Below are 19364 nucleotides of genomic sequence, written 5' to 3'. Positions count from 1 at the left end.
TTGAAGCCCAAAGGCTTGGTCTAGTGGGCGTCCTTTCAAGCCCTCAAATCTTGTCGGGACTATGTTTTAAACGTATTGAAAAACTATATTTGATTTAATTTATTATTATTTTAGATTAGATTATCATTCATATTGCAAAAAAAATTAGGACTAAATCAAATAAAAATATTTAGACATGAATACTTGAATTTTCAACACTAAATAAAATTAAAAATAAATAACCGTGTAAAATAAAAAATCAAATGCAGAGTGTTATAGTGTGAGGAAAAATTCATATAACTTAAAAAGATTGTAGTAAAATAAAACTAGGAAAAGGAAAAAAAAAATATTATTGAACCAAAACGAGTTATATGATTTAAATTGTGGATTTGGGCTTGTCCGACAAGATTGCAGGCCGGCCCAGTCTGTTGTTGGCTTACCCGCGACCCGAGTGGACATACCGGCCTCCAAAACACCCAGAATCCGAGAAATATTTTCAGTTACCGACCCGGCAAAGACTCACCCGCACGGCGTATATAAAAACCTAACCGGAAGCAAATGAACAGTGTCGTGCTTGTTCTTTCGTCTTGTTCAGGTTTTTCTCGCTGGGGTTGGACTTGGGAGCGCTGTCATCACCCAAACTGGAAGGTGGCTCGCGTATTTGCCGGCGTTTAGATTGTGAGTATCTTGAATTCTCAACTGCGAGCATTTTCACTCTAATATAAGCATGTATTCAGTTCGAACGATTTTGTTTGGAGTTTGCTTTTCTCAATTTGTTCATGGAATTTGTCTCGGGAAATGGAAGTTAAATCTATTGTGCAGTCTGGCGTGAATGATTTCACTTGAACCTGCTTTGCTTAGACATTAATGTATTAGCATCTGATTATGGAGGATGGTGGGGTTGAACTGGAGTAGGTGGTTTTTCGTGGAATCTGAAAGTTCTCTCTTGTCACTTTTGTTTACATTCAATACTGAAGGGAAAATGGTAGAGAGAGGAGAGTGGCAAGATTTTTACCACCGTTTAGTGGCTATGACATGATATCCTTCAATAAGATGTGGCAACATGTGGGTTCTCTTAGTTAGGGCAAGATGAAACTTGAAAATGATATCATGGTGGTTCACTTCTTTGAACACAAGGAGCTTTTTTTTCTCCCCTTGAAAGGAACAGAAAAATAGGTTCTAATTTTTGTCTATTTAGTTACAAAGAACTTTAGAGAATATCTGAATATGAGGAGTGGGAACGAGGTTTTGCTACAATTGATGTTTTTTTCTTAAGTGCGTCTTTTGGCTCCTTCTTGTGTTGACTAGAGATTGTTGGCGGAAATAGAGGTGGTTTAGACTTGTTATAGTGTAAAATGGAGGAGATTTTAGTATGTTGTTACTTCACCTTGTAGAACATTTTTGTGCTTAGATATCAGAAGAAAAATAATGTTAAAGATTCGTCACCATTTCAAAACTACCATTTATTCATTCTTCCAATAGAAAAATGAAGTAATTATACCGGGTAAATCTAGCCTTTCCGTTAAAACTATGAGATCAGTTTTTTTTTTCAGGAAAAGAGATCTGTTATTTGTATAAGGATCATCTTGGGCAACTCTGATTATGAAATTATTTTAAAAAACAAGCAAGGTAAGTGATGATTTTGCACGTGGCACCCCATTGTATGGATGCCTTTATTATATCAACAATGTAGGGGAAAGCAAAGCTGCAAACTGGCAAAGAGCTCTAATCTTATGCTGAATCTTTGATACCTCTTCAATATCCATTTTATAGTCGTTACTTATTCTGTCTCAAGATTCTTTAATCATGAATATTGGCTATTTGACATATTTGGCCATTGTTGTTTAGTTTGACTTTTCTTCCTTTATGCATTGATTGCCTTTCTAATTTGTTGAAAAAAACTTCTGCAGAACAGGTTTTTCCCATATCCTTTTAGCATGTCCGCCCCCTTGACACCTGCTAAGAGACCCATTGATCGAAGTCTTACAGAGTTGAATGGTAAAGGGAAGCTGCAAAAGTCAGCGGGACATCATACACAGAACCAGCCTCTTAAGTTCTCTTCCGATGGTACAGTATTCCGAGTCTTATGTTCTTTGTCCAGAATTGGTAATGTTGCTGGAGAAGATGGTGCATTCTTGAAGGAAATTAGTCAAGAAACTGGTGCAGAAGTCAGACTTGAAGAAACCGTCCCAGGATGTGACGAGAGGGTTATTGCCATCGGTAGGCCTGACACAGAGACTGAAACCAGTACTGAGCGGCACAAGGAGGATGGTGGCCAGGAGCCTAATGTCACCAAGGCCGGTGATGATAAGAAGGAACACGATCAGAATGATGAAGATAAGAGCTTTGATCCTGCAGAAGGTCCCAAATCTGTGAAGAAAACTTCCTCCCTTCAGAAGGCTTTTTTACGTCTCTTTGAAAAAATGGTTGAATTAGAGCCAGAAACTGATGGCGCTGATGATGAAAATGACAAATCTTCAACATTTGTTTTGAGGTTACTTGTGCTTTCCAGTCAAGTTGGCTGTATCTTAGGAAGGGGTGGCAGTGTAGTTAAGCAAATGTCAGCTGAAAGTGGAGCCCAGATTCGTGTTCTTCCTAGGGACAAACTTCCTCCATGTGCTTTGGCTGGTGATGAGCTAGTTCAAGTAACTTCTTTTCCAGTTACTGAACTTCAAAATTTAAATATAATTAAACATTTGTTCTTATATATCAGCGCAGTCTGCTTTTTGTATTTTACATTCTTTCTAAACTTTCTGCATTTATTTTTCCACAAACGTTCATGATTTACTTCAGGTCACGGGGGAAGTTGATGCAGTTAGGAAAGCTCTTCAATCTGTTTCACATCAACTCTTGGAGAATCCGCCTCGTGATCATGATTCTATTCCTTTGAATCCTACAGGGCCTTCATGGCATTCTGCTGGTCATTTTCTTCCTAGGCAAGAAATGTATGGACGGCCAAACCATTCATTTGGCTCTCTAGGAGCACCTTTTGTCCCTGGGCCGCGTGATATTGCTGATTTTCCTTCAGCTGTTCCTCCTCTTATCCCTAAATTTCATGAGGGTGGTATCCTTGGCAGAATGATGCCTTCTCAGGAAATTTTAACATTCCGGTTGCTATGTCCTGATGAGAGGGCTGGAGGTGTAATTGGGAAAGGAGGAACAATAATAAGGTCACTTAAGCAAGATACAGGCTGTGAAATTAAAGTTGTGGAGGGTACTGCTGATTCAGAGGAACGAGTTATTGTTATATCTGGTCCAGCGGTATGATATGGTTTTTTTATTTGCTTAAATATTGTTAGTTGAATATCTTTGCCAGGTTATGTAAGTAGTCGTTACTATGTCGCATTTAATTATATAACGTAACTGACTCTCTCTCTTACCAAAAAAAATGACAATGTATAATGATTGCAGCACCCAGATGACAGAATATCTCCAGCCCAAGATGCAGTTCTTCGTGTACAGGGTAGAATAATCAGGGCAATACCTGATAGTAAGGACAAGACTGTGACAGCAAAGCTTCTTGTTGCCTCTAATCAAATTGGCTGTCTCCTTGGCAAGGGTGGTTCCATTATTTCTGAAATGAGGAAGTCCACTGGGGCTCATATTCGCATAATGGGGAAGGATCAAATTCCAAAATGTGCTTCAGAAGGTGAAGAAGTTGTTCAGGTATGTTTTGGTTTCTTTTATTTGGACACTGGTTGGAAATACTATGGCCTGTATTTTTTCTTTTTCATTGAAGTCAATAATAATAGACTCTTATCTTCTACATCTATGTTGTGATCATTAGTTGTTTACAAAATTTACCTAATTATTATGGCTGTCGAGAGCCATGGTATTTCTCTGATTGCATTTGGGTTTTGCTTATTGTCACAAGTTATGTATCTGTATGTGCTGCTCACATTGGTTTAACTTTCTTAATGATATAACAGATCGGTGGGGATTATGAAGCAGTTCAAGAGGCTCTTTTGCAAATAACCTCTAGGTTGCGGCATCATTTCTTTCGTGATGCTTTTCCTTCTATTCACCATCCTTCAAATCCTGCCTTCCTGGACCAACCACCTCCATTCCCACCATTTATGGGAAGGAGGGAATTCTCTCCTCCAGAACTGTATTCTAATCTAGGCCCACCATTTCATAAGTATGATCCTCGCGGTGGCCCACCAATGCCTCCTCATGGTGGTTTTCACCCCCATGATGATCACCCCATTTTTATGCACAATGTTCATAATAGACCAGGCATGCCTCCTCATCTGTCAGAAAGGAAACCGTGGGGGCCTCAGGTATCAACCAGCTTACAAATGCTTCAATTCTTGCAATGTTGATTTTTGTTGAAAAACAGTTTTGTCAGTTAGCACATGCTTCTTTTGCATAAAGTCGTAATTGATGCTAACTTTTGTAACCTGCATTGGATATTGCATGGGTTGATGATGTACTTGCTCAAGGAACAAAATATGTAGCTGAACTAGATTATGACTAGCGAAATCATAAAGAAGTAGATATTGCTGCCATTTCATGTACTCGTTGGATTGTGATTAGCAAAATAGTGAAGAGGTAGATATTGCTGCCACTTCATGTATTTATTGGATTTAATTTTGTTTTCCCATTACTTGCCTGCAGGGATTTATTGAAGGTTCTGGCCCAATGGGCTTCTCGGATTTTCCTGGAGGTCCTCACAGAAGAATTTCGGGTTTTGGAGGGTATATGTGTCGTTATGTCACTGTTCTCAATTCAATAATCAATGGCATTATCACCATTCTGCTTAATTAGTTTCCTTTATTTATTTATGCAGAGGAAGCCAACCAGCTATTATTACAAGTACTACAGTTGAAGTTGTAGTACCTCGTTCTCTTGTTCCTACAATATATGGAGAAGATGGTGCATGTCTGAAACAAATTCGTCAGGTACATTTTTTTTTCCTCCATGAAAAATGTTTATTCCTAAAGCAAAAGTACCTGGAAAGTCTCCTGGTACAGCTTTTCTGGGTTCATATATTTTGCATACGTCCTATAATAGTTATTTTGAAAGAAAAAGTATAATATTACAATTAAAAGCATCAACAGAATGCAAGCCCTATAGAAAAACCTCGATATGACAGTCAAAGTATCAATCAGTTTCTGAGGTCCTCACAAGAATAAAAACTTAAGGGACCTGATTTGATAGTGAGTAGCAACTTTATGCAAATAAACTCAAGATTTGATTTTCTTGACTAACATAACAGAAATTGGAGATTGATTTTAGTAGAGTTGGTTGGGGATTGATATTAGTAAGGTTTATCTTTCTTTCCGCCTTCTCTTCCCTATACTTTAGCCTGTCTTAAGTTTTTTGTCAGAAGTGTTTGGATGCCAACCTTCTGATTGTTTGTGTTCATAACTCAGGCAAATACGAAAATCCAATAATTAATCATATATGAGACAATTACTATTCTATGTTTAGGATTTTTGCTGGTTTTTGTTAATCAGCGTCCTTGTCTTTTACATATATAAAACATCTAGATAAGTTTTATTGAATTGTGTCTGTCACAAATAAACCCAACTTAAGAGTTCTGATCTGCGACACGCTGCACGCATCAAGAACTGAATTCCCTCGAGAAATTTTAGGTTCAAACAACCTAGAAATAAAAATGATCTCAATATTTTATTAAAGGGTTGAAAGTCAGATTAACTAGACACCAGAACATCCATAGTGAAATACTTTCAAACTATAAGTTTCCAAATTCTCAAAAAGAACAATAAACATTCTAAGTCAACTGATCTAAGGGGTTCTGAGAGGGAAAAATGAGAGGCCCTAGAGAGAGTTAAGACTAAGGGAGGTGACTGAGATAGGGGAGGAAAAGGAGAAAGCCTTTTCTGAGTTGTGGGGATTGAGGGAGCATAAACAAAGATAAGAGAGAGAGAGTATTATGAAAATGGAAACAAAAATAGAGAGAAAAGAGAGAGGACACACTGTGAAGACATAGAGAGAAGCAGGGGTTCTGATACAAAAAGAAAAAGGGGGAAAGAGGAAAGAAGGGGAGCCATCAAGCTAAAGGTGCTAGAGGATTTTCAATCTGGATCTCTTAGGTTATCCATTTACTTAGATTTCTTAGTGCACAAGAAACTGAAGTTGTTAGGAACTGGGAGTTGCCCTGGAAAGCCCAAAAACAGAAAGAAATTCGAGGAGGATGCGACGAGAGAGTAAGCTATGACCAGATGCTTTACCAACCAAGAGTAGCAAATCAGTCGTAGGCTGAACACTTTTGCATGGCTAACGTTGCCACCCTGGGCCGGACAAAACTCATAAATGAAGATTTCTGGCCATTGGAATTAAAAATTTTATTGTTATCTGTGAGGGGAAAAAATCAGAAGGAATAAGGGTGAGTGAGAATGAGAGGGGCTTTAGGGTTTCAATTCATTTTTGGATAATGAAGTAGAGTGGTTGTGGGGAGCTTGACAGGAATTCTATTGTATCAAAGGCTGGAAAATTTGGGTCCGGAATAAGAAGGGAATGAGCCATAACCTGTGGGATGGGTATGAATAGGAGGGTTAGTGATGTGAAACCCAAGAACAATCAGCGTGATCTGGAACTCATATAGTTTCATTTAAAAGCATTAAAAGAATTGATTCTATAGAAATTCTCCATACTTAACCTGCTATCAAGAATGATAGAAAATAAGGTTACTGAAAATGAAAAAAATAGAATGAAAAAACGCCATTAAGTCGTATCTTCATAAGTAGATCCACTCCTTACTCAATAAGATGGTAGAAAAACCTCTCTTGAAAAAAAACATTCTTAATATTATTGAGATAATTTCTGAATGACTTAGAATGAAGATTTGGTAGCCTATTTATAGGTTAAGACATGTAAATAAAAAATAAATAAAATCTCTTAATTTAATTTGCAATTACATAAGACATAAATTAAAAATTAAAGACTAATTTTCTAAGATAGATTTAATCTTTTCCTTTAATTAAAAGAGATTGTGGCCAAATTAAGGAGAAGATATGAAAATGAATTAAAAATTAAAAGCTAATTTTCTACTTAAGATAAATTTAGTTTTTTCCTTTAATTAAAAGAGATTGTAGTCAAATTAATGAGGAGATATATGAAAATTTAGGGCTGGTCATAAGGTTTCTTTTTTGGCCAATTCCCTCTTCTTTCTTTGGATTGAGCATTCTCTTTATTGTCCATGTCCATGCTCACATCATCCCCTCTCATTTAAAAAACGATTTGTCCTTAAATCAGACACTTCCTATGTAGGGGTTTCACCAATTCTGTTTTTTTTTATAGAAAATGTCTTGCAAAACAACATCGTTAAACAAAGAAGGTTTCAGGTGAGTTAATGATTTTTTCTTGAAAGATGGCCTCCTTAACTCCTTTTTCATATAGTAACATTCTCTCTTCATCTTTTTCAATCCTTCATTTCTTCCGGACTTTATGGAGTTTTTGAGCTGCTGTTGATTTTTGAATACCTCCTCAAGTGATAGCGGTGCAAGTGTAAAATTCTGACTAATGCTAAAGAAATAACGATTCCTATAGCCATCATACGCTTATCATACTGTCAGGATCTTCCAAGTAGTATATTACTAGTATGCATAGACACAACATTACAACGTCTTTTATTAATGTATCGCCCAATAGAGAAGGAAACTAATACATGCTTAGTCACACTTTCATTTCTCTACAATCAGTCAATCATTGCAATTTGTAAGGGTGAGAATGGTGCGTGCTTGTCAATCCAAGTTTATCAACTAGGATAGTACTAACAACGTTGATGCAGTTACTCCCATCTATAATGTTACTACATTTCTCTATAATCAATCAATCACTGCAACTTATATGGGTGAGGATGGTGCGTGCTTGTCAACTCAAGTTTATCAAGTAGGATAGTACTAACAACGTTGGTGCAGTTACTCCCATCTATAATGTGACTACATACCTTCTCGTTTATAAGGTAACGAGTGTGGAAGATATTCTCTCTCTGGTTATTTTCTTTCGGTTTGACTTGGATATTCAGAACTCTCATGATAACTAAAGCTTCTGCATGAGTTGGATATTCAAAACTTTTCTCAAAATCCTCCAATTGCAGCATGCTATCATTATCTTTGCTCTCGCAATCACTGACGCTATCAATTCCACCATCATCTCTCAATAGCATGATTTTTTTATTTGGGTATTGAGAGGCAACATGTCCTGTTTCGAGACACCTAAAATATTTAATTGTACTATGCTTTTGAGATGAGTTAGGTATCATACCTTTTGTATCAAGTAGTGCAAACTCTTTTTTCTTCTTGTATGCTCCCTTGTTTTCTTCTTTCTTAAGCCATTCCGAGCTGTTGGTAGAAGTGACATATGATGTGCTCCTCCTTTTGTACTTGAGTTGTCTCTCGATGTTCATGGCCATGTGCACTATGTCTTCTACCTCTATATAGTGCTGTAATTCCACCATGTTGGTAATGTCTCTGTTGAGACCTCCGAGGAATCTCGCTGTGGTTGCTTTGGGATCTTCCTCAATATTGTCCCTAATTATGGCCGTTTCCATCTCCTTATAATAGTTCTCAACGGACATAAATCATTGCGTCAAGCGTTGCAATTTTTAATACATTTCTCTATAATAATAAGAGGGTACGAACTTTTTTCGCATGATGGCCTTCATCTCTCTCCAAATGGAGACTAGTCGTTCTTCGTTACCCGTCTAGTGAGAATTAATTGATCTTACTACGCTAGGACATAATCAGTAAATTCTACAGCTACCAACTTAATTTTTTTTTCGTCGTTGTAGTTGTGGCAGTCGAAGACCAGCTCTACTTTTCTTTCCCACTTTAGGTAGGCTTTTGCATTATTCCTACATTTGAAGGGTGGTATATCATTTTGATGGAGCTGATATTATTGTCATTCTTATCTTCTCTCCTTCTAACCCGGTCTTCCTCCTCATTATTACAGGACCAGGCCTCATTTCAGGATGTTGAGTTCTAGGCCGCCTTGTATTAAGGGTCTCGTGTCTTGTTTCACTTCAATCATTACTCAAGTTATCTACCTTTTGACCAAGTCGTGTCAATTTTGCATGCATTGCTTCCATAAGGAGCATTATGTTGGCGGACTTTGATGCTCACTTGATATTTTAAGAAGATTTTTTGCAAAAGGGTTAGTAAAAAAAAATTTCCTCACCAATTCTCTTGTATTTCACCCACTTGGCTTTTATCCTCTGATAATCTCATATTTTACCTTTCTATCTTCTACCCTTAAGTTGAATGCCAGATAGATTTTCTTGAATTAAAGTATTATCAATTATTGTTTTAAGACACTGCAAGGAATCTTATAGAACAAATACCACACTAATGCTAGAAGAAAGAGTATAACACACAGAGGAAGAGGTAGTGTGTTATCAATTATGCTAAGCTCGAAAATGCAATTTAGATGCTTAGATGTATCAGTTAACTAAAGCTTAAAACAATAAAAGAAACTGAAAGTAGAAAAAAAATTGAGATGGTTTATAAAAGATGTAGGGATTCGGTATTGCTCCAAGGGGAATATGAAAGATATTCCTACCAATTTATTTCTGATATACGTTGCGTTCTATATAAAGAAAATGTGATTTTTAATGAACTGCGTAAGTGTGAATGTACGTGGTTGTTAAAAACAATTGTAGAATAAAAAGGAGTTTTTGCCTTATGAAGAGTTGGTTCTTGTACCGTTTCAAAAAAAGAATGGTTGAGTATTGAAAAGTTAAGTACTTTCCTGATAGAGTATGTTACTTGATCGGGATTTCTTTCATTTGTTTCCTTTCGTTTCTCTTTTCTTTTTGTGTTTCTTTTCTTTTCTTTTTTTTTTCTACATAGAAAACAAAATTGCAAAAAAAGTAGGTTAAAAAAAATCGATACCCAAAAATGATTTTATTAGGCCAAGAAATTGTCAAGTAACGTTAATTTCCTAAGTAAGATAGATTTAGTTTTCCCATTTAATTAAAAAAGATTGTGACCAAATTAAGGGGAAGACATGAAAATAAATTAATAATTAATGACCAATTTCCAAACTAAAATAGATTTTGTCTTCCAATTTAATGAAAATAGATTGTGGCCAAATTACGGAGAAGATATATGGAAATAAATGAAAAATTAAAACTTAATTTCTTAATTAAGATAAATTTAGTCTTCTCTTTTAATTAAAAGAGATTGTGGTCAAATTAATAACGAGACATATGAAAATTTCGGGCTGACCATAAAATCTTCTTTTTGGCCGATTCTCTCATCTTTCTTTGGATTGGGCTTTCTCTTTATGGTCCATGTCCATGCTCACATCAGTTAGGTTCCTGGTCTTCGCAGAGGAGAAGGGGGAGGTGGTGAGATGCATTTTTATTTCGAAAGGCACACAGGCCGGTGGTTGGTGGAGAATGATGGTAGTGAAGAACTTGGGAAGGCTGAAAAGGCCATTCAAAAACAAGTGAAGAACCCGGTAGAAGGTCGAGATATTTCGTTGGTCTTTTCTTTATTGTTCAATATGTAGAATGGAGCTGCGAATGAGTTTGGAGCTAAGAGAGAGAGGAGCTTCATTGACGCTGTGAAGAGGTGTTTAGGCCAGGGAAGCCGTGTACGGAAGACAAGGCCGGTTTTGGGATGGGTTGGGTCGATTTTAAATTTTAAAATTTTAAAATTTTAATTTTACCAAAACAAGGGGGGAGGGTTGTTTCGATGAAGCCCAAAACACAAAAATTATTCGTTGATTTGGAGGAAGGTGGAATGAGATGGGCCTCGACGATGAGGATCCAGTTTAAAGAGAGAAGGTTGGCTGTTAAACTATTTACTTGGGCCGAGAAGGGGAAATGGATAAAGTGGACTGAGCCTGGGAGATGGGTTAGAAAAGTAGGCAATGGGTTAAAATGGATCTTGAGACTCGTGACCTGGAAAAAAAGCGGAGACCAGCCATGGGAGCCGGATTCCAGCCGTTCGACAGTGGAAGTGAACGTGGATTCTGATGCTGATGGTGGAAAGAATGACAGAGAAGTGCGGGAGACTATTGGTGATTGGGAGGAGGAAGGTTCGAGCAAAGAGAAGGGAAGAGAAACCGATGTTACTGTGGTATTTGCATCATGGTCAAGGAGCAGAGGAAGTGCCTGCCCGAATTTATGGCGGTCATCCCAGTGGAGGATGCAGCGATAGTTGCTACTCCTGGGAGGGAAGTCAGGGCTGCAGTGCAGAGAGGGAAGCTCAATGTGGTGGAGAAACAGGAAGAGAGGATTGGGAACCTGATTGAAGAAGAAAAATCAAGATGAGTACTATAGGATCTTCAACAGATCAGTACCATGCTTGAGGTCACTTTTCAATTTTCAGGGAATTTGTTGCAGGATATTATACTTATTGGAGAAAATGGGATCACTAACATTTTATATCATTGTTCTTTTCAGTGTTTTTCCTTTCTCTTGGAATCATGAGTGTTACAATGTTTCATGTTTTAATTGTTTGATTATGATCGCTTCTGTTTCAGATTTCTGATGCAAAAATTACGATAACTGATCCCAAACCTGGAGCAACTGAAACTGTAATTATAATATCTGGAACACCAGAACAAACTCATGCAGCCCAGAGTCTTATTCAGGCTTTTGTGATGAGTGAGACGGAGTCTAATTGAAGTACTGTTACCTAGGTAATAATGCCATTTCTTACTGCAATTTTAGAATTCAGCCTCTATCCATAGGGGCACATGACCATTTGAATGTCATGTTTCTATAATTTGTTGTTGATTTCTCCTATTATTGATATTTTTGACATAGTTAATTTACTATCTAGTGGCTTTTTTTTGGTTTTTGCTTTCTCTGAAACTTGTGCATCAGCTGAAGAGCATGAAGATCAGAAATTGCCAGAACTGAGAAATCTAATTTTGCAGTTTTGTATGGTGAACTAAACGAATTTAACGAGACAGATATTAAACTTTGCAGAGGCATCGGTCCGTTCATGTAACCCTTTTGTCCTTAATCTTATGTCAGGGTATGAGTCAATAATTTACTTGTATTTTGGTTGCTATGGAAGTTAAAAAGAAAAGGGAAAATGGAAAGAACAAAACAGTTTTTGCCTATATATTTGTTCAATGAATTTTAAATGCTCTGGGATGGAAATTTCTTTTATCACAGGCTATCTTCTCACATATATAATGATGCTCTATGCTTGTGGGAACTTTTTCCTGGGAACTAGACCCTTTTGATATTTTAGTTTCCTGAATGACTTCCACTTGATTCCTGAATGACTTCCACTTGTCCTAGTTTCGAACCCTCTAAACTAAATATTTCCAAAGGTCGATATAACTAATTAATGCATTAAACATTTCTTGTAATGTACTCTTTCCTCTTCTGCTCCCCTCTGTACCTGGTCGGTGTCCTCTTGTTTGCTTATTTTTCAATTACATTTTTGTTAAAATAAAGCAAATGTCATTTCCTGGATATTCCTGTTTCTTATTGAGAGCTCTTCTTAGCAGTTTGTGCAATTCTCTCTTCTTTCTACCATGCCTTTCCGTGGTTTGGCCAAATATGAAGAAACTACAGATCTGTATTATAACAGGATTTACTGATGTACTTATGTATATATTAATTTACAGGATGTGTCTAGCCTAATGTAAAGAAATTCCTGATTTTTATTAAAGCTAAGTTGACTGAAATATTCAAATATTTATGATACAAATTTGATATTAGCTGTGGTGCTTGGAATGATGTAATAATGCAGTAAACCTTTGAAGCTTAGATCTGTGGTATGTATGTGCATGGTGCTTCTCACCCTTTTTGAATTTCAGGTTCTTGAAGATGTTCCTTGTAGGACATGTAATAAATTTCTTTCATAAAAATTCCAGTGTCAAGAGAGAAACATTTCGGAGAGCCTGGTGAACTTGGATAATATCTAACTGGATAAATAATATGATGACAGGTCCTCGTTAGGTCCTTGGATATGACCCCTAGCTGAATAATTCATTACAGAAATGACAGAATAAGGGAGAGATTAGGGAACAATTAAGAGGAAGATCAGAGAACTTTGTGAAGAATTTCCAGAGAGTTTGAATAGATCTTCACTCTATTATCATTAGATTTGGCATGTTTCCCAAATGGAAATCTGGGCATCATATGTACCCAATGCATCGGTAACAACTGTCTACGTGTCTTAACGAAGTAACAGGAGTTTGACATGCAATTGAATGAACAGCCAGCTGGCAAAGATCAGAATAATAATTAATTGAGGAACTAAAACAATTAAAAACATAATATAGAAGAGACAAAACCAGGTTGCTTGTTCTGCTATAGGAATCCGCTGAGAGCCTGACTTCTTTCGTCTGATTTTTAGTTCTTTATTGTCTTGATTATTTAACGTGACATTCAAATCCCACCAACATTTTTGCATTCCATCTTGTTTACCTTTAATGTTTTCTGATATAGTTTTGTTAAAACAAGGGAGAGAGAATTCATTCTTTTGTCTTCATCCATTTTATTATGGTGGTTATTTATGACATTATTGTTGGCCATGGTTGTTTGGTTTGTGGCTACATGTTATTCTGCTTTGACTTGAAATGCTGTGAGTGATGGAGAATTATAAGTCTTCCAAGGTGAGATTCAACATCCCTTGTTTGTTTTGATTCCAATGTGATGATATCTTGATTAGGTGCCACTGCCCTCTCTTTTCAATTTTTCTAAGTTTTTCTCCTTGTTATTTTTCTGTATGGTGAAACCTCTGTTTTCAAGCTTCATTTACGGGAATATCTTAGGGTATTTTTGAATATTTGGACTTTGTTTGTGGAATTTTATTGATAAATTTATGCTTATTTTAACGATCAGATGATGGAGATCCTTCACAAGATGATAAAAATTGAGCCTAGAGACTTGCAAGTGGAATTGGAACATAGTCATAGTGCATAGTTAGAAATTATTTACAAAAGAAATTTGAGCAGCTGGGAAGTAGTACAGAGAAACATGGTCATCTTGAAAGTAGTTTAACCAAATTGCAAGAAATTGTTTGTAAAGTTCTTAATAATAGAAAAGATTTTCCATTGGGACATGTATGAAAATTATTCAATGACAAATAACTATAAACATGTTACGATTCTAAAACTGCCAATATGCTATTGTGAGAACAAGGATGAAATCTTATGACCATGTGGAAGGGGCAGTAGATGGGAAGAAGGCTGGATAGGTTCTTTAATAATTCTTAATACATAACAGATGGGAGCATCACGTTTTAGGTTGAACAGAAGAATATGACGAGTAAATAGAAACAAATAGCTATGCAGGTGAATGGAGATGAAAGATCTGTAATAACTGCTAGTATGTCCCTAGATGTGAATTTGAAAAACATCGGAAGTTGAAGAAATTAAAGAGCTAATATCCTTCTAATGATTGGTGAATTCATTTTTCTCTCCGTGAGATCATATTGCTTGTTGATCTAACACTGGGTTCCCATGCATGTTTTTACCTTCTTGAAAAACGCACTAGGAATCATGCAATTCATAATTTTAATTGACAATATTTGATGATATTCTCTCTGATGCCGCTGTTTCCAAACTGCAACTAGAGATACTCTTTTCTGACTGACACCAATAAGTGTTTTAGGTGGTCATTATTCCTGGTGTACCAATCTGATGATGACATGACATAATATGCTCGATCAAGCACTTGAGAGGGCCCACTGTTTGGTTCTATCATATGCTAGTTGTTTCCGTGATCAACTGCAGCTGATGATCAACTTTTGAATGATTGGAAACTGAATTAATTACTCATGTCCTCTGTAAAACAGATTATTTCTGATATCTTGTTGGAAGACAGGCTTCGTTCTTGTTTTCCTATACGTTCTCCAATTTCAGGTGGTTTTTGCTTCTAGAATCAGGGAAAGTCATAATTTCGTTCACACATCTCTACATTTTCCATTTGATAATTTAGTACAAACTGTTCAGAACAATATTCTATTCTAGGAGAACAGAATGGAATGCAGAATCTTATTGAAAACATTACATGTTTCATGGAAAGAACAATTGTAGTGAACTATTCATTTATTGCTCAGCTTGGAAGGGCTTGTATGTTTTGAGACTTTGAATTAGGCCTTGAACAGATCCGGCGGCAGCAATAAGCGACACTATAAAGCAGACCCAGCTGAGTATCTTCAACCATGTCCATGTAAAGGAATACTTTGGAATCTTTGCTTGCGCAATGTACATCTCTATCGGAAAGTAAACCGTCAAAGGCCAAAATGCAGCGGCTCCAATGAGACCAAGAAAGTCATTAAAGAAAGGCAATAACATGGCCACAACTGCTGTCAAAATGACATATGCTGTCCTCCACACCAACCTGAAGAGGCTGAGGTTGTACTCCCCGTAGTATGGAATATTGATGACGTGCTCGTTTGTAATAAACTTGCTATCAGGCCAGCGTTTGTTGCATGATCTCTCAACGAATGCAAATATCGGCTGGCAAAAGACCTGGTTGTACATGTTTTAGAGTCATTTTAGAAGGGTAACAGGTTTAAGGAGATAATATAATTATTCCGGTCAGGATTTCTTGGGTTACCTGGTAAGCACCAATCAGGTGAACTGCAATGCAGACATTGGCGAAGTCAATTAGCCAAAATGGTTCGTAGAAGCCAAACCCAGTGAGGAAATTTCCAGGTGCATCATTTCCGAATGCTGCGTAGCCAACACACCCGCATAGGACATAGAAAAGAGTGGTTGTGGAGATACCAACCGTGGTTGCCCTCTTCATGGCTTTGTTCTCTGGCGGGCTTGATTTTAGGGTGTCCTGCAGTTGTGATAGGATTGATTGTATCAAACAAAAAGCAAATAAGTTTCTGCACTTGGTTTTTTTTTTTATTTTTAATAGAGGGTCGATAAAAGTCATTATCTTTTTATTCAATTAAATTCAACTATAATGCTATAAAATGAACCAATAGTGGTGGTCCTTATATCTGCTAGTTATTACAGTTAATTGATAAGAGGGCTTTCACTTTTAGACCGATCAAAAAAGGCAATTTCCTTTTAAGAGACTTGGTACATCAGACTTGGACAAATCCTCGTATGGACGGAAGCATTATAAAGGTGAAGAATATTAAAAAAGAAAAAGATAAGTGCGTGACAAAAAGTAGAAACGCATGGGCTCTCACTTCTTCTTTAAAAGGCCAAGAGAATCACTGGCCCAAACTATGGGTGGTCCAACAAGGAATATCTCTTCAAAAAAAAGAAAAACAATTTAAGTAAGAAACACCCAAAAGCTGAAACTGACTTTAAAATATATCTACTTGTCAATACTCATCCTTCAAATCTTTACTTTATGAAAATATATGGAAAATCTTTAGTCAGTGTCATGATAGTGAAGAATCATTGAGCCACTTCTTTGTCTTGATCTTCTTCTTCATCTTTTTAACTATGCCAAATTGGACATTTCTAACCTTTAAATTTTAGGAATAAATAAGAGTATTAGCCACAAGAGTAACCCTTTTTGTCATTTTTTATAAAGCTTCTATTCTGGTATCTCGTAAATTCTTTTTTTACTGTAACCATATAATTTTTAACTCTAGATTTTCTCGTTTTATAAACCATAAAAAAGAAAGAGAGACACTAAATCCTTCAGCCTCCATTTTGGGAATTTGGTTTAAGTGCTAGCAGGGGCTCACTTGCTGCAATTGAGAAGATTGAAGGCAACTGCTTCCCACCCAACCGAAAAAACTCTCTTTCCGGGACCAACTCACATGTTCTTTCCCACTCTCACTAGACTTTGACTCTAAGTCTACTCTAAACAGTATTTCATATGTAAAATATTTATATCTATCAACCTATTTGCATATATTCAATATACACACACACACACAAATATATATAAAATAAAACGTTCGGTGACTAATTATTTTCGAATTTTAAGTTAATAGAAAACAATCAATTTTATTATTTTTCTCAATTGTACTTATGAAGATAATTACCTTCTATTAATTAACATGGTTTAGAAAAATATTCTTAAGAGCGCGGTATTTGAAGAACACTCATGCCATGCCCACATTTAAACAGGCACACACTTCAACTCCTTGTATTTTCTCTCACATGATTTTATACATACATGCCTGCATATAGACAAATTTATCTCCCCACATACGACTTCTCCATGATCCCAACACCCTTCCATGCTTTCATATGCGTACATGTCTATGCAAATATACGGATGCCTATATGTATCTATTCTACGTAATATATATATATATATATAAATATAGGGCGATTATACTTGCCTGTATCTCAATGAGGACAGTCGAGTATGCATAAGCAAAAGCAATATCCCCGATTGCTTGGAACGTCCTCCAGATTTTCTCAGATCCCGACACGTCAACTCCTACCGTCACCCCCGTTAAGGTTGTCCGCACATGATGCCCTCCTCCTTCATGTCCATCCACCGCCAGCCTCAATGTCAGACCAAAATTCAAAAAGTATACATATACATATATATATACACTCGGAGCAAAACGCGCAGACAGAGACACAGAGCTAATTTTGTTGTTTGTTTTGTTTGTATATATACACTTATGTTTTTAAAATTAATACCTATAGTCTTGGCTATGGAGAGGCCAACCCCAATGGTGGCATAAGCAAAAGACATAATGGCGGCAAGAACAGAGAGCCAAGAAAGCTTGTGGAAGTTTGGTATTTGGCTAAGAACGATCTGAATACAAGCAAAGATCACCATGAATGGAATGTTTGATGTGTAGCACTTCACTTCGTGTCCATGCTTGTGGAAACAATTTGACCTTTTCACCGCCCTGAAAAACAGAAATAAAACATCAACATCTTTTAGTTTCGCTTTGGTCAAAATTGGTAAAGTTCTAATTAGTCAAGATTTTTGGACAATGGGTCTAATTGGTTGAGTTGTTTAGTATTCAGTCTGACGAGTATAATTAATATGTCTGTACTTACACCATGCTTATGGAGGCAGTGATAGTGTAGCCGATTGTTACTCCAATCAGATTTCCATACTGAGCCAGTCCACAGAGCTGAACTTTTCTACCTCCTGTAATAAATTAAATATTCAAAAAAGAGAAAGAAATAACAATAACCCATTAGAGTTTTCATCTTTCCGAAACAAACCCAGATGGAATCTTGACCGAAAAGCAGAGAAATGACATAAGGATATGTATGTATACCTAAGTAGGATCTGACGACGTCCATGTAAGTGTAGTTTCTCTTGCCGGTGACGGGATCGGGAGAGCGGTAGCAGTCGGCCAAGAGAGAGGAGGTGAAGTAGGTGATGAAAGAAAAGGCCATGAGAACCGCCGGCCCTGCAACCCAACCCAACTGCGCTATAGCCCATGCCAGAGACAGCACGCCGGATCCAATCACTGCCGTGATTATATGAGCACTTGCCGTCACCCATGTCCCTTAATTTACCAAAAAAGAGACAACAAAAATTGTCATTTTTAATATTTAACAAATTTGGTCAATATAGTTCATACTAACAGATAGATATGTATAGTTATATTCGTGTGTGGTATACCAGTTCTTTTTTCTCGACCATCATCGTCAAAGTTCTTGACGGCATCTCCATTCTCATAAGCTCCTAGGTTGTGTTCAATGTACATGTTGCCGTTCTTTGGTTGCTCTCTCGCCATGCTTCTCTCTCGCTCTGCCGTGTCTGTGTGTTTGGTCTGGGTCTGAACAGTTCTGAGTCTGTCTTATCTTGAAAAAATAATGAAGAAGAAGAAGAAGAAGAAGAAGAAGAGGAGGAAGAGGAGGCTTTTATGGAAAGGGAAACAATAATAGAGAGTTGTAAACGGTGTGGTGGTGCATCCAAGTCAAATAAATGGCAATGTTCTGGCATGTGGAGTGTGGCATATATATAAAGGAGCCGTCTCTTTACTATTTAATTATTATATTATATAAAGGATATATATTATTATAATATTTTATTTCATTTTATTTCAGAAATAATATAACAATAAAGATAACTATGAAATTAATTAATTAAAATAATACTTCTTACTGTTAGTTCGTTGTCCTTGATTATCTGGTTTGATTCATATAAGCAATTAATATCTGAATTAAAGTACTGAAATTTAATTAATAGAAATTTGATTAATTTTTAAATTTATAAAAAATAACTTAATTTAATAGTCAAACCTTAAATTATTTAAAATTAATTTAGTTCTAATACTTTTATTAAAGAGGAAGAAAATCATGGTATTAAAAAAAAGTAAATTAAAGTGTTAAAAGTAAGTAAATTAAAATGTTAAAAAATAAATAAATATGTTAGAGATAAAATAAGTTAAGATGTCAGAGATGAAACAAATTATCTCTTAGGAGAATATTGATCCAACTCTAGGAACTTGCGAGTATATTTTGATACAGTCATGTTCCCTTGGACCAAGAAAGCAAACTCCATCTCCTTCAGACGTCGAATATGCTCTGAGAGGTAC

General features: G+C 36.5%; 2 protein-coding genes across 15 annotated transcripts; one reads left to right on the top strand and one right to left on the bottom strand.

Moving 5' to 3' along the window:
• Window positions 1-497: 497 nt before the first annotated feature.
• LOC110807525 (RNA-binding KH domain-containing protein RCF3-like) lies at window positions 498-14980 on the top strand. 14 transcript variants are annotated; one of them, XR_015819766.1, is made up of 10 exons: window positions 498-657; window positions 1890-2639; window positions 2773-3240; window positions 3391-3645; window positions 3909-4259; window positions 4597-4676; window positions 4769-4880; window positions 11437-11595; window positions 11783-11895; window positions 14534-14980. XR_015819766.1 is itself a non-coding variant. In XM_088221317.1 (9 exons), the coding sequence occupies exons 2-8, from the start codon at window positions 1917-1919 to the stop codon at window positions 11578-11580; spliced, it is 2133 nt and encodes a 710-aa protein (XP_088077443.1). In that variant the 5' UTR covers window positions 498-657; window positions 1890-1916; the 3' UTR covers window positions 11581-11595; window positions 14534-14980. The 14 variants fall into 14 exon arrangements, 5 of the variants coding, with proteins under 5 accessions (XP_088077443.1, XP_088077444.1, XP_088077446.1 ...); XR_015819761.1 differs by having other exon boundaries at window positions 11783-11905; XR_015819764.1 differs by having other exon boundaries at window positions 11783-11905; window positions 14526-14980.
• On the bottom strand, window positions 14820-18770 carry LOC110825079 (amino acid permease 6-like). The gene is made up of 7 exons (XM_088221322.1): window positions 18446-18770; window positions 18096-18329; window positions 17869-17962; window positions 17500-17714; window positions 17190-17335; window positions 15485-15712; window positions 14820-15396 (listed from the first exon to the last, which is right to left on the bottom strand). The coding sequence occupies exons 1-7, from the start codon at window positions 18558-18560 to the stop codon at window positions 14971-14973; spliced, it is 1458 nt and encodes a 485-aa protein (XP_088077448.1). The 5' UTR covers window positions 18561-18770; the 3' UTR covers window positions 14820-14970.
• Between the last annotated feature and the right edge of the window lie 594 nt (window positions 18771-19364).

The sequence above is a fragment of the Carica papaya genome, chromosome 1, assembly GCF_054855325.1.
Source record: "Carica papaya isolate Zhongbai chromosome 1, ASM5485532v1, whole genome shotgun sequence".
Classification (NCBI taxonomy): domain Eukaryota; kingdom Viridiplantae; phylum Streptophyta; class Magnoliopsida; order Brassicales; family Caricaceae; genus Carica; species Carica papaya.
This window is presented reverse-complemented; position numbering and strand designations above follow the sequence as displayed.

What these genes read in the sequence shown, in the direction of transcription:
- LOC110825079 (XM_088221322.1), bottom strand. Translation starts at nt 18,560, where the DNA reads ATGGCGAGAGAGCAACCAAAGAACGGCAACATGTACATTGAACACAAC. An exon ending in TGGTCGAGAAAAAAGAACTG is followed by an intron (nt 18,330 to 18,445) that starts GTATACCACACA and finishes TGGTAAATTAAG; the next exon opens with GGACATGGGTGACGGCAAGT. An exon ending in CTGTCCTCATTGAGATACAG is followed by an intron (nt 15,713 to 17,189) that starts GCAAGTATAATC and finishes TCACAACTGCAG; the next exon opens with GACACCCTAAAATCAAGCCC.
- LOC110807525 (XM_088221317.1), top strand. Translation starts at nt 1,917, where the DNA reads ATGTCCGCCCCCTTGACACCTGCTAAGAGACCCATTGATCGAAGTCTT. An exon ending in TTGTTATATCTGGTCCAGCG is followed by an intron (nt 3,241 to 3,390) that starts GTATGATATGGT and finishes TAATGATTGCAG; the next exon opens with CACCCAGATGACAGAATATC. An exon ending in AGAATTTCGGGTTTTGGAGG is followed by an intron (nt 4,677 to 4,768) that starts GTATATGTGTCG and finishes TTATTTATGCAG; the next exon opens with AGGAAGCCAACCAGCTATTA.